Genomic DNA, 13,044 nt, shown 5'->3' on the forward strand with positions numbered 1-13,044 from the left:
AAAAAAAAAAAAAAAAAAAAAAACAGTGGAAATTGTGGCTCCTTAATTAACTGCCGGAATCTTATCCAATACTTCTTTGATTCTAACCCACGACGGGCCTTGCTGCTCAAAATCACGAATTCCCTCAGCTGCCCATTCTCACCTCTTCTAGACTGAAAAGCACGCCTCCAATTGGTGCACCAAAGGCAACAGAGACTCCAGCAGCCGCTGCAGCTGAAAGCACCTACAAAACAAATAGCTCTACATAAGCTTCAAGGCCTTCCATGAAAACAAACATGCAAACCTGCAGGTCAGACAGTAGGAGGGGGCTTTGAGAAGAAAGTTTCGCTGCAGATGGAAGCTGAGCTGGCTCACCTCCCGCCTCTTGCCCTCATTCTTGCTGTACTTGGAGAAAAGGCTGCTGAAGAAGTTGCCACAGCAACAAGCCACGTGCACTAGCGGCCCTTCCTTCCCAAGGCTCAGACCGGAGGACACTACCAGCACCAGCGTGACTGTCTTGATTAGCAGGGTCCACTTCCCCAAGTAGCCCCTGATGATAAAGCCGCTCAAAATGGTCTTTATCTGAAACAGAGGATGGAGAACAAGAGGGAATGAACTCCTTCAATCCATGGCTAGGAAAAGAGCTATAATTCCTCTGAGAGACATGTTCAAAGTTTAGATTCACTCAATAGCATGGAACAGAAGCCATTTTCATTTTTGATTTAACTATAATTTTATGTTAACTGAAAATGAACTCCTTCAATCCATGGCTAGGAAAAGAGCTATAATTCCTCTGAGAGACATGTTCAAAGTTTAGATTCACTCAATAGCATGGAACAGAAGCCATTTTCATTTTTGATTTAACTATAATTTTATGTTAACTGAAATATTAAAAACTCAACGCATGGTAAATCGTAAGGATTCCTAGAGTACCAAAAGATCCTAAAGAGGACTGAATAAATCATTAACAACTTTATCCAGTATCTGTTTTGTTTGAAAAGACATGTACCTATTGATGTTAATTGAGACAGAGTCTCGCTCTGTCGCCCAGGCTGGAGTGCAGTGGCGCAATCTCGGCTCACTGCAAGCTCCGTCTCCCGGGTTCACGCCATTCTCCTGCCTCAGCCTCTCCGAGTAGCTGGGACTACAGGCGCCCGCCACCACGCCTGGCTAATTTTTTGTATTTTTTAGTAGAGACGGGGTTTCACCGTGGTCTCGATCTCCTGACCTCGTGATCCGCCCGCCTCGGCCTCCCAAAGTGCTGGGATTACAAGCATGAGCCACCGCGCCCGGCTTTGACTCTGAAATATATCCTAGATTAAGAGATGGAGAGCTGGCTGACTATGTGACAAGGCAAGGAGAGTGAAGTAGTTAAGAATATGCTACCCCAGGCTGGGCACAGTGGCTCACACCTGTAATCCCAGCACTTGGGGAGGCCAAGGTGGGAGGATCGCTTGAGCCCAGGAGTTCAAAACCAGCCTGGGCAACATAGACAGACCCCATCTCTGCAAAAAAAAAAAAAATTTAAATTAGCTTGGCATGATGGCATGCACCTGTAGTCCTAGCTACTTGGGAGGCTGAGGTAGGAGAATCACTTGAGCCCGGAAGGTCAAGGCTGCAGTGAGCCATGATCGTGCCACTACACTCTAGCCTGGGTGACAGAGCAAGATCCTGTTTCAAAAAAAAAAAAGGAATATGCCACCCCAAAATATGCCACTCTGGCAAACTATTTTGGGTTAAAGGCTCTTGAAAAACAGCAGGTGCAAGAAGATCACCTGACCATTCTGTTCCTTTTTTTTTTTTTTTTATTTTTTTGAGACAGAGTCTTGCACTGTTGCCCAGGCTGGAGTGCAGTGGTGTGATCTTGGCTCGCTGCAAGCTCCACCTCCCAGGTTCACACCATTCTCCTGCCTCAGCCTCCCGAGTAGCTGGGACTACAGGCACCCACCACCATGCCCGGCTAATTTTGTGTACTTTTAGTAGAGACGGGGATTCACCGTGTTAGCCAGGATGGTCTCGATCTCCTGACCTTGTGATCTGTCCACCTTGGCCTCCCGAAGTGCTGGGATTACAGGCATGAGCCACCACACCTGGCCCATTTTGTTTCTTAAAAGCTGGAGATGAAATTCCCATGTGAAAGATGCCCTTCCTATACTAGAAGGAAGCATCATTCTTATCATCAAAGACAGGAAGTTGAGGCTGAGGGAAATCTGCAAGAACCAACCTTGTTAGACTAACCCTCATCCTCCTGGCCACTTCACCCAGCTAACTCCCCTAGCCCAGGCTCCTCTGCCTCGTCACACTTTCATAGATTACTACTCGTCCAATTCAGCACATAAGTATTCAACCCTAACTTCATCTTTGGGTCTTCACTCCTTATGAAGGCTCCCGTGTCATGTAAAATTCATTAAATAAACAAGTATGCTTTTCTCCTGTTGATCTGCCTTATATGTCAATTTAATTCGCAGGCCCAGCCACAAACCCCTAAAAAGGTGTTTGCCCCTACAAGAGCAAAATGACAGTTGAACTTTAGGTCAGGGGTTGACAAACTATAGCCTGTGGTCCAAATCTGGCCCACTACCTATTTTTGTATGACCCACGAGCTGAGTGTAGTTTTAACATTTTTAAAAGTAGTATGTCAAAAAAAGTAAGACTACTAGCTTTCTGGTGAGAATAGTTGCTCCATCTTGCCCCTTGGCCTCCAAGGCCTAATATATTGACTCTCTTTCTTTTATAGGAAAAGTTTGCCAACCCCTGCTGGAGGCGATGAATTAATGAATTTTTACTGTCCAACTCTTTCAACTTTTCTGTATGTTTGAAAATATTCTTAATACAATGGTAGAAAATGAAGAAGATGCTCAACATTCCAATGACACATGTTTGGGGGATGTAAAGATGTTTGAATCCATCAGGACCCCTTCTCTTCTATCAAATCCTACCCTCTTTTATTGTAAAGGACTTTGACTATAGGGAGTGTTATCTTGCTCCATTTCCAGGCCTGCTGCATTTTATAAATACCAAATAATGGCTTTCTTCCTAAACGTTCACTTGAGTCTTTGCCTAATGCTTTTAGAATTCAATTGGGTGCCCATCTCAGTGATTAACTTCATACACCAAGGGCCTCTCCCCCACCAAAATGGTATTCTCTTAGAGAAGCATCATCAATGATCAAACAACTTTTCTACCTCCAACCATTCCCCCAATTGGCTGAAATGGAGTGAATGTTTACTGCTGGGTTAGCAACTTACAAGCCTGTAATCACAGATTAATTAGACACCAAGTGAATCAGTCAATGAAATCTGTGGTCAATTTCTGGTTTTCCCATTATGTAATACATAATAGGACAAGGTTATCGCTTGTCAGTGTTATTTACATAACTTCAACACACCCCCTTGTGGGCATTGCTCTGCCAAGTAATCAATTTCTCAAATAGCTACTACAGTCGTTCTCAACCGTGCCACTCATCAGAGTCACCTGGGGAATTAGAAAACACTGCTGACTGGCTCTCACCCCAGAGATTTGATATAATTGGTCTGAGGTGCATCCAGGATATGAGGATTTTTACAGCCTCCGTAGGTGACTCTAAAATGCAGCCCAGGTGGAGAGCACTGCTTGATTCCTGAAAACAGCAGCACAGACATTCCTTATTTCTCAATACGGTATTTAAGGGACAGCCCTGAAACACTCTTTGTTCTTTCACCAGGTCCTTCTACTGAGCATCATGTCACCTTGGGCGATTTGGGGAGGGTCATGAAGTGAGCTCATCCAAGAGTGTGTATGTTCCCGAAGGACTCAGTGAGCTCCTTCCTACAGAACATGTGCGAGGTCTCCTAGCTATACAGTCAGATGGTGTTTCCTGAACTAGCCTTGAACTCGTGGCAGACAAACTAGTGGTGGTTAGACCCGTCCTTAACTAGTGGTAGTTAGCTTAATTGAGCCCGTGCTCTGGGATCTCAGATCCCTTTATTTAAGGGATGTTTTATTACACCTGCCACAATTCTGCCCTTTTGTGTTGCCTCGAATAACATTATCTATAATTTTTTGTCAGTTAGTTAATGTGGATTTGGACCCAAGGGTATAGTTTAAAAGCGTAATACCATTTAGAAAATTACAAGCATCTAAATTACCTGAGCCTTTGCCAGCCATGACATGTGGTGAATTGAACAATGTAATAGGTATTTTGTAATTCTCTAAAATGATTTTATAAAATTCTCATGATCAAATTAGGGACTAAAGAAGACAAATTCATTCCCAGTAGATGGCAAAATCCAATCACTTGCTTTAATTTGAATTCATAGAGACTGAAGCGAGCAAGGCTTTAATGAGATGTACTGCAGCGGATTTGTGACTTGGTGGTGTTAACCTGAAAATCAGAACTCTTTCCGATAAATAAATATTTGTAAGAGTGTTTATGTTTTATGTTTTTTAATAAACTGAAACATCAACATAGAGTAAGTTCTGAGAGGGTATGATTTCTCATATAGTTGACATGACAGTGGTTCTACTGACAAAAGGAAGCAAGTAGAAAGAGGACACCCTTACCCAGTTCTCTCTCAAGTCCCACGTGCAACAAAAGCTGAGTATTCACTCTTTTTTTTTTTTTTTTTTGAGGCAGGGTCTGGCTCTGTCACCCAGGCTGGAGTACAGTGGCACAATCACAGTGATCCTCTCACCTCAGTCCCCAGAGTAGCTGGGACTACAGGAGTGCACCAGTAAACCTGGCTAATTTTTTTTTTTTTTTTTAATGAGACAGTCTTGCTCTGTCACCCAGACTGGAGTGCAGTGGTGTGATCTCAGCTCGCTGCAACCTCTACCTCCCAGGTTCAAGCGATTCTCGTGCCTCAACCTCCCAAGTAGCTGGGATTACAGGCACGTGCCACCGTGCCGGCTAATTTTTGTATTTTTAGTAGAGACGGGGTTTTGCCATGTTGGCCAGGCTGGTCTCAAATTTCTGGCCTCAAGTGATCCACCCACCTCAGCCTCCCAAAGTGCTGGGATTACAGGCGTGAGCCACTGCACTCTGCTGCTTATTTTTATTTTTTGTAGAGATGAGGTCTCACTACATTTCCCAGGCTGGTCTTGAACTCCTGGGCTCAAGCAATCTTCCCACCTTGGCCTCTCAAAATGCTGGGATTACAGGCAAGTATTCACGTTTAAATGTGCTTTATAGAACTTTTATGGAGAGCATTTATTACATAGAAAAAAAAAATCTTCTTTAAATTTGCTTCATTTTTCTTTTTTAGAAACAAGGTCTTGCTCTGTTGTCCGGGCTGGAGTGCAGTGGTGCAATCATAGCTTACTGCAGCCTCGAACTCCTGGCCTCAAGCAATCCTCCCACCTCAGCCTCCTAAGTAGCTGGGATTACAGGCATGAGCCCCCATACCTGGCCTAAATTTGCATTTAAAAAAATGTTTCCAAAGCAATTTTTCACTCTAAGTAATCAAAATGTTTTAGAAACAAATGCTAGGGAGGATGAGTAATTTTTTAAATATGCATAAGTGCATCACATTCAAAGTTCATTCTTACACAGTGTGCCATATAGCAGCTTATAGCTGACCACCTCAGACAATGATAAACATGTTTTCCAAATAGCTCAGTCAATATCTTTGCTAGAATGAATGAAGAACAGCTTCATGTCTCAACTGAAGTCATTTTCCATATTTAGTTGGGTGTTGACTGGGAGGAGATTCTGTTTACCCATGAATTATTTATTTACATTTACTTTTTACTCTGCCCCTCTCCTCCAAGAACTGGGAAAAATACTGTATCCTTATGTTAAGAATGTCCAGCTCTACTATAGTAACATGAAAACTTTGCTACTGCTGAGTCAAACCTCCATTTGGTTCCTGAAAGTTCTTTAAAAGATTGTTATGAACTATTTAGGAAATAGAGAAATGAATCCATCACACACTTACATAGAGTTAAAAGAATATTAATAAAAACGAGTACCCATGTGCCCACTACCAAGTTTAAGAAACAGAAGAGTGGCTACCTCGTGTTTGCCTCCCCAGTGGAAGCTTCCTCCTTCCCCTCACCACTTCCTACCATTTCTTCCCCTTTCTCTATAGTTTTAGCACATACGTTTTTTCATTTTAGCTGTTTATAGACATTCTATCAATCATACTTTATCCTTGTAAAACTTGCTTTTTCACTTAACATCACATTTTTTAACTTCATCCATGTCTATGTATCCCTTGTACTTTTGTCACATAAGAAACAAATGAACGGCTAGGTACAGTGGCTCACACCTGTAACCCCAGCACTTTGGGAGGCCAAGGCAGGTGAATCACTTAAGCCCAGGAGTTTGAGACCAGTCTGGGCAACATGGCGAAACCCCACCCTTAACAAAAAGTACAAAAATTAGCCAGGTATGATGATGCACGCCTATAGTCTCAGCTACTCGGGAGGCTGAGGCAGGAGGACTGCCTGAAACTGGGAGTTCAAAGCTGCAGTGAGCTGTGATCACACTACTGCACTTCAGCCTGGGCAACAGAGTGAGACCTTGTCAAAAAAAAAAAAAAAAAGAAAAGAAACAAATCCTCAACTCAGTATTTTACTCCTTCTGAGTTCAGCTATCACCAACAAAATGCCCAATTTAGATGATGACAAAGTCCAGCCAGCCCTTCAAAGATAGAAGTCATATTCGAACTCCCTGTCTATAAGGACACCAGCTGAGCCACACATCTACAGTTCTTGGAAGGGAGAGATGGGACTATCCAGTGTGCCTCTTACTGCTTCTATTTTCCACCAATTCCCCATTGGCCATCTCCTTATTTGCAAAATGCTTGAGTCAAAAATGCCTACTGTTGGGCAGTGGGATCACAAACTGAGATGTTTTAGACATCAAATAAAATACAGTCAGCTCTGATATGACACTTGGTTGGAAAATGCAAATTTGCCTCAAGCACTGTGGCTCACACCTGTAATCCTAGCACTTTGGGAGGCCAAGGCAGGAGGATTGTTTGAGCCCAGGATTTCAAGACCAGCCTGGGCAACATGGCAAAACCCTACAAAAAAATACAAAAATTAGTTGGGCATGGTGGCACATGCCTGCAGTCCCAGCTCCACAGGAGGCTGAGGCGGGAGGATCACTTGAGCCCAGGAATTTGAGACCAGCCCGGGCAACAGAGTGAGACCTCGTCTCTACATAAAACAATAATAAACAAGAAGGCCAGGCGTGGCAGCTCACGTCTGTAATGCCAACACTTTAGGAGGCCGAGGCGGATGGATCACATGAGGCTAGGCCAACATGGTGAAACCCTGTCTCTACTTAAAAAAAAAAAAAAATTAGCCAGGCACGGTGGTGCACATCTGCAACCCCAGCTACTTGGGGGGCTGAGGCATGAAAATCGCTTGAACCTGGGAAACAGAGGTTGCACTGAGCCGAGACTGTGCCACTGCACTCCAGCCTGGGCAACAGAGCGAGACTCTGTCTCAAAAAAAAAAAAAAAAAAAAAAGAAAGAAAGAAAAAGAAAAGGAAAAAGAAAAAAAGAAGATGCAAATTTGTTCCAATGCCACTCATGTTAGGGAGGAATTTGAGCATAACGCAAATTTTATGTCTATTTATGCACATTTCCTCCAGGAGAAATACCAGGTAAATGCAGAAAATTGCACCCAGTCATGTAGGAAAACACAAAATACACATGAGTCAAACATCTACCAGTTCACACATATGCCAGGGTGCCACACCCATCTATGCCTGCTGTCTCAACTTCCCCTACAACTTCAGATAACCTTCCCCATGCCCTTCACAGCAACGCGTACGTCGCAGCCCTTCTGACACCCACTTCCACAAGCAAACTTCAAGTTCTTTGCAGGAAGTGATATATTTATTGTGGTATTTACATATTTCTTAGCCACTTAATGTGTACAACTGTGCTCCTGTTTTTACTAGGTTCCTCTTTTTGTCGTATGTGTCAGGGATGAAGTTTTGTGTATTGTGCCCCTAATTCATGTTCCCCATAAAGCCCCGTGGTTTCTGTTGTGTGATTTTGCACGGCATGGTGATTTTTAGGAATGCGTATGTCGCATTATAGCAGAACTGGCTGCGCTGAGAAAATAGGATGGTAATACAGCTTATTTTTCAGGTTCCTGAAGCAATATGTTAACATCAACCATCAAAAATTCAGCATGACATATTAAGACTTCTTCTTTCTATCTTTCCTGAAAAAAGACCATGTTGAATTTTGCCTCTGATTGTCTTTTCATGACTTCAGCCCTTTCTGCAAACTGCCTGGACCACCGTCAGGGCTAGAGGGCCCTCCCGAAGGGTGTGGATTTACTGCCATACTCGGCTCACAACTACATCTTCAAACTCTCTAGCCCACTGCCCGTGGGCATCGCTAAGTCATCAACCCGAAGGAGAACTGAACTGCATGGATTACAGCGATAATACCAGAACTTTTAAAATTACTTCTGGCTAAAATTTCCACCATCTGGGCTTTTCGGGAATCAGCTCAATTACCATGATTCTGCCCAGTAGGTCCTCATAGGTTTCAAGTTTGGTCTCAGGCACTCCCCTTAATCGGTGAGGTCACTTCCCTCATACTTTGGTTACATGAAAGTGCTGAAAACTATTTATAAGAACTCTAAATTCACGGGGGTACATTCACAGTGCATGTACTAAAGGCGAAATTCAGGTTTTTAAAAGATTGCTATTAGCTTGCCACCAGAAGAGCAAAACGTGGCAAGAGAGGTTTCATCGTCAGTGAACTTTCACAGCAACAAACCTCCACTATCGTCTCTCGCATTACATCACAGATGCACTGATGAGTTATTACAGCGTGTTTATGTGTGTGGTTAATGAACTCTGATTCCACAGGCTTTAAGAGATATGCCTGGTTTGCAAAGACAAGGCTTTTATCATCTGAGAAGCAATAGCACAGAAATCTTGAAGATAGTGTGTAAATCCTGAAGTCAGAACACTGGGTTCAACTCACAGCTTGCCAGCTTGGTTACCTGGGGCAAGTTACTTAACCTCTCTGTGCTTTAGTCAACTATCAAATGCAGAATAATAGTACCTACGTCATAGTCTTATTGTGAAGCTTAATGGGTTGGTAGAAGTAAAATGCTTGGAACTGTGCTTGGCACGACAGTGCTACAGAAGAATTTGCTATTCTTATTATTGGTACAAAAAAAATCAGCCAGAACTCACCTCTGGTATGCCAGAGCCACAGGCATATGGTGCAAATACACGCACCAGGGAGACGGCCAAAAATGCAAACAGCAGCGCCCATAGGATGTACATTAAGTAATTCAGAATGTAAGCACTGGCACCCTAGACAACAGACACAAAACAAAAAAGGAAACATTAGCCACAGCTGACCTGAGCAACAGACTCAACCCCTCCCCATCTGTCTTGACAACAAAAGCTTTGACGGGATTGGGCAGGTTTGGTCCCCATCCTGTATAAACCAAAAGGCCAGCGTAGGTTTATCAGCTGTTGCTATTGCTACAGTCAGTACACACAAACAGAGCAGCGGGTGTTTCTCCGGGAGCTGTTTACACGTGCCTTCTACAGAGGGAAGGCTCAGCAGTAATGGAAACCGTGGATGATGCTTGGTTTTAATCACCACTTGCATAGAGTTAATCAAAGGTGTGACGCAGAAAATCCTGCCTCCGAGACCCTGGCAGATTAGTTTTGTCTTGTCTGTGGTGGCTTGGTCTCTCTTAGCTTTCATTAAGGCCACACCCAACCACAGCAAGCACTCGCACTGCCAGTGAATATGGGTCGGGCCTGTATTTTAGAATACTGCTGCTCAAGGTGGGGTCCATGGTCCAGCCACATCAGCGGCTTATGAGACATGCAGACTCTCAGGCCTCAGCCCAGAACTGCTGAACCAGACACCAGACACTCACGGCTGGGGCCCAGATAAATGTGTTTTAACAAGCCCTTCAGGAGGTTCTATGCACACTAACATTTGAGAGGCACTATCAGAGAAGAAAAACGTGATACTTTCAGAATAATTCATTGAACCATTTATTCCAAATTATCTGATGTATGGGGAAGGTTTTCTGAACCAAACACACAGTCTGGGGTCCTATTCCTGAAGGGCCTGGTCTGCTGGGTACAGACCACACTCTGTAGACCTCAGCTTCTTGCCACCATCTGGATTACTTAAGTAACGGGGGCAGGAAAGAGAGGTCACCTACAAGTCAGGCCATGGACAGCCACATGTGTGCCTATTAAATGCAAAAACACGTTCCAGGAGACCGCTCTGGCCTTTACAAGCACATATATTCACACCCTATGCGGTGAGAAATCGGACTAAGAAATACCTTTCACCCACTTAAATATGTACTTTTTTGGAGGCTAAAAATAACTCTCACTCTTACTAAAGGTAATTCTTCGAATCAAAGTATAAATCTTAAAAACAGTTGAAAAGATGGATGGCTGTATTTCCCCAAAACACACATTGCAAGTAGGAGAGAAGAATAAAAATATGGCGCACAGCCAATTCTGTCTGCCCGCTCCCATCAACCCAAGTAGAGAATTTCTTTTTGGAAGTAATGGAGAGCACTGAGAACGTGTGAGACTTCAAGATCCCTGTCTACTTCTGCGATTTGAAGGAATTAATTTTCAATTCCACTGAGAAAGAGGTTTAGCAAAAATGGCAAAGTGCATTCCAAATGTCTTCAGCTGTGGTAAGTCAGTCAGGCAAAAAAAAAAAAAAAAAAAAAAGTGGGGAAGCAAGGAGATGTATAAATAGATTACATATATCTTGCAAGATTAGTTCTAGCTTGAGAGATCCTCACATTACCCCTAATGTGAAGCTTGACAACCTGGTTCCCCTTCACGTGGCTTTCTGATCCTTTAATAACCCATAGTCATGGTGGTAACCACTGAAACAGGTTAGAAGTTAACTCTTTCCTGAACTAAGGTTTTAATAAAGATCTGAAGCTCTAAATGCTATGGGTCTGTGGTTCACCACTATTATCTCCTGTGCCTAGGGCATTCTCTTTATAGAAGGCCCAGAACATCCTCTATAATGTGGTCATAAAATGCAATGGGAGATGACTGAAAGCACAATGAGATGCCACTTCATAACCACTAGGATGGCTATAATCAAAAACGGATAATAACAAGTGCTGACAGCAAGGTGGACAAATTGGAAGTCTCATACACTGCTGGTGAGAATGTAAAATGGTACAGCCACTTTGGAAAACAGTCTGGCAGCTGCTCAAAAGGTTAAACATAGAGTAACCATCTGACCCAGCAACTCCACTCCCAGATACATACTCGAGAGAAATGAAACATATGCCTTCACAAAAACCTGTACAGAAATGTTTATAGCAACATCATTCATCATAGCCAAAAAGCAAAAGCAACCAACAAATGGATAAATAAAATGTGGTCTATTCATACAACAGAATATTATTCGGCCATACAAAAAATGAAGTAATGGCTCATGCTACAATAGGAAGAAATCTGGAAACATGATGCTAGGTGGAAGAAGCCAGACACCAAGTCCACACATTGTATGATTTCATTTACATGAAACATCCAGAAGAGGCAAATCTAGAGAGACAAAAGGTAGATTAGTGGTTGCTCAGAGCTGGCAGGTTGGGGGACATGGGAGTGACTGCTAATGGAGACAGTTTTGGAAAGGATGATGAAAATGTTCTAAAATTAGATTGGGGTAATGGCTGCAAAACTGAATATACTACAAGCATTAAATCATACACTTTAAATGGGTGAACAATATGAACTGTGAATTTATCTCACTAAAGTTGTTTTTTTTAAAGGATAACTTAAAAAGTTATGTTCTTCTCAATTAGAAGATATCAAAGTCAACCTTACTTCTTCAGCATGACCAGCAAACCACCTTCGGTAAGAAAAAATAAAGCCAAATATAACAAGATAAAGCCAAATATGAGGCTTAAAGTGTATATATATATATATGCACTGTGCACATGAAACAGTGGGGAAGGGTTTTGCAAGTGACGTTTGAATGGTAGCATTAGAGCTAGAAAAAGCCAGTCACCCTAGTGTTAAGCCACGAACTTCAGAGCAGGCACTTGAAGGTGAAATCACAGACATTCACAAATCTCCCAGCAGCATTGCCAAGCACGCATGGAATGGCATGGGTCCCCAGCCAGGAGCCTGCCCAAATACCCACCTCTGACTGATTCACCAGCAGCTCCGACCATTTCTGCCACAGGGGACACTTGTCTCTGTCCTCAAAAGTGGTCTCGTTAGAAGTCCAGCAACACTGCTCATGGCTATACCAGAAGGCAGACAGGCAGACCCCCTCCTTCAGGTCCGTCATCCAGTCCACGGCGAGATCGATGACCCCAGCCAAGGTGCCTGGAAGAAGTAACACGAGCCACTAAGAGGAATCGCCCCACGATGCAACAAGAATGAGACCAGGTGCAACACGGCGGCCAGGCAGGGGCACACCAGAAATGATGGCCCAGATTCCAGAGCAGGCAATAAACTTGCAATGGGGCTGTCACTTACGTAGGAAGCTTCTTTCATGAACCTTGCAGCACTTGAACATTTATGGTATGGGCAAGGTAGCACAAGCCCAGTGAGAAATACAAAGGGCTCAGTAGCTTGAATTGGGTAGGTGAGACAAGCAACTTTTGCAGTTGTTTTTCCCTTTCCAAGTCTTTGACACTGGGTATTTATACTGTAAAATACAGAACTCTCTCGGTGGCTTCTGGGGCAGGATCCTAGAATCACACACATTAATATTTCTCAGGGAAACATGATAATTCAGACAAAACAGACTCATAACAACTACGACGGCCTCACATCATAAATGAGTAAGATTTTGCCACCAAATGAGAACCAAACTCAGGAAAATCCTGTTTATTAAAACTCTGCCTTATTTAAATTATAAAGAATTATGGGTCTATAAAACTAAATAACTATTTTCAAAGCCAATAGAAATGGGAGAAAATGGAATGTGCAGTTGAATGGATCACAAAAGGCGGCCTTGGCTCTCTTTCCAGAATAATGCATTCTCATCTCTCACAAAGGCAGAGAATGCTTTAAGCATCTTCATTTTTCAGCCTTTTCACTGCATCGTTATTACAGGACCGGTTCTGCATCCACATCC

At 43.1% G+C, this 13,044-nt stretch overlaps 1 protein-coding gene across 1 annotated transcript; it reads right to left on the bottom strand.

Moving 5' to 3' along the window:
- Positions 1 to 86: 86 nt before the first annotated feature.
- LOC116811512 (H(+)/Cl(-) exchange transporter 4-like) lies at positions 87 to 12,291 on the bottom strand. The gene is made up of 4 exons (XM_032756560.2): positions 12,100 to 12,291; positions 9,135 to 9,257; positions 355 to 561; positions 87 to 223 (listed from the first exon to the last, which is right to left on the bottom strand). The coding sequence occupies exons 1-4, from the start codon at positions 12,247 to 12,249 to the stop codon at positions 125 to 127; spliced, it is 579 nt and encodes a 192-aa protein (XP_032612451.1). The 5' UTR covers positions 12,250 to 12,291; the 3' UTR covers positions 87 to 124.
- Positions 12,292 to 13,044: the final 753 nt, after the last annotated feature.

Source organism: Hylobates moloch, unplaced genomic scaffold (genome assembly GCF_009828535.3).
Source record: "Hylobates moloch isolate HMO894 unplaced genomic scaffold, HMol_V3 SCAFFOLD_7, whole genome shotgun sequence".
Taxonomy (NCBI): Eukaryota; Metazoa; Chordata; class Mammalia; order Primates; family Hylobatidae; genus Hylobates; species Hylobates moloch.

Bases quoted from the DNA above. Each gene is read 5' to 3' on its own strand.
- LOC116811512 (XM_032756560.2), bottom strand. From the start codon at position 12,249: ATGACGGACCTGAAGGAGGGGGTCTGCCTGTCTGCCTTCTGGTATAGC. The intron at 9,258-12,099 runs GTGGGTATTTGG...TCTGTTGTCTAG, and splicing joins TGCTGGTGAATCAGTCAGAG to GGTGCCAGTGCTTACATTCT. The intron at 562-9,134 runs GTGAGTTCTGGC...CCTCTGTTTCAG, and splicing joins GTGGCTCTGGCATACCAGAG to ATAAAGACCATTTTGAGCGG.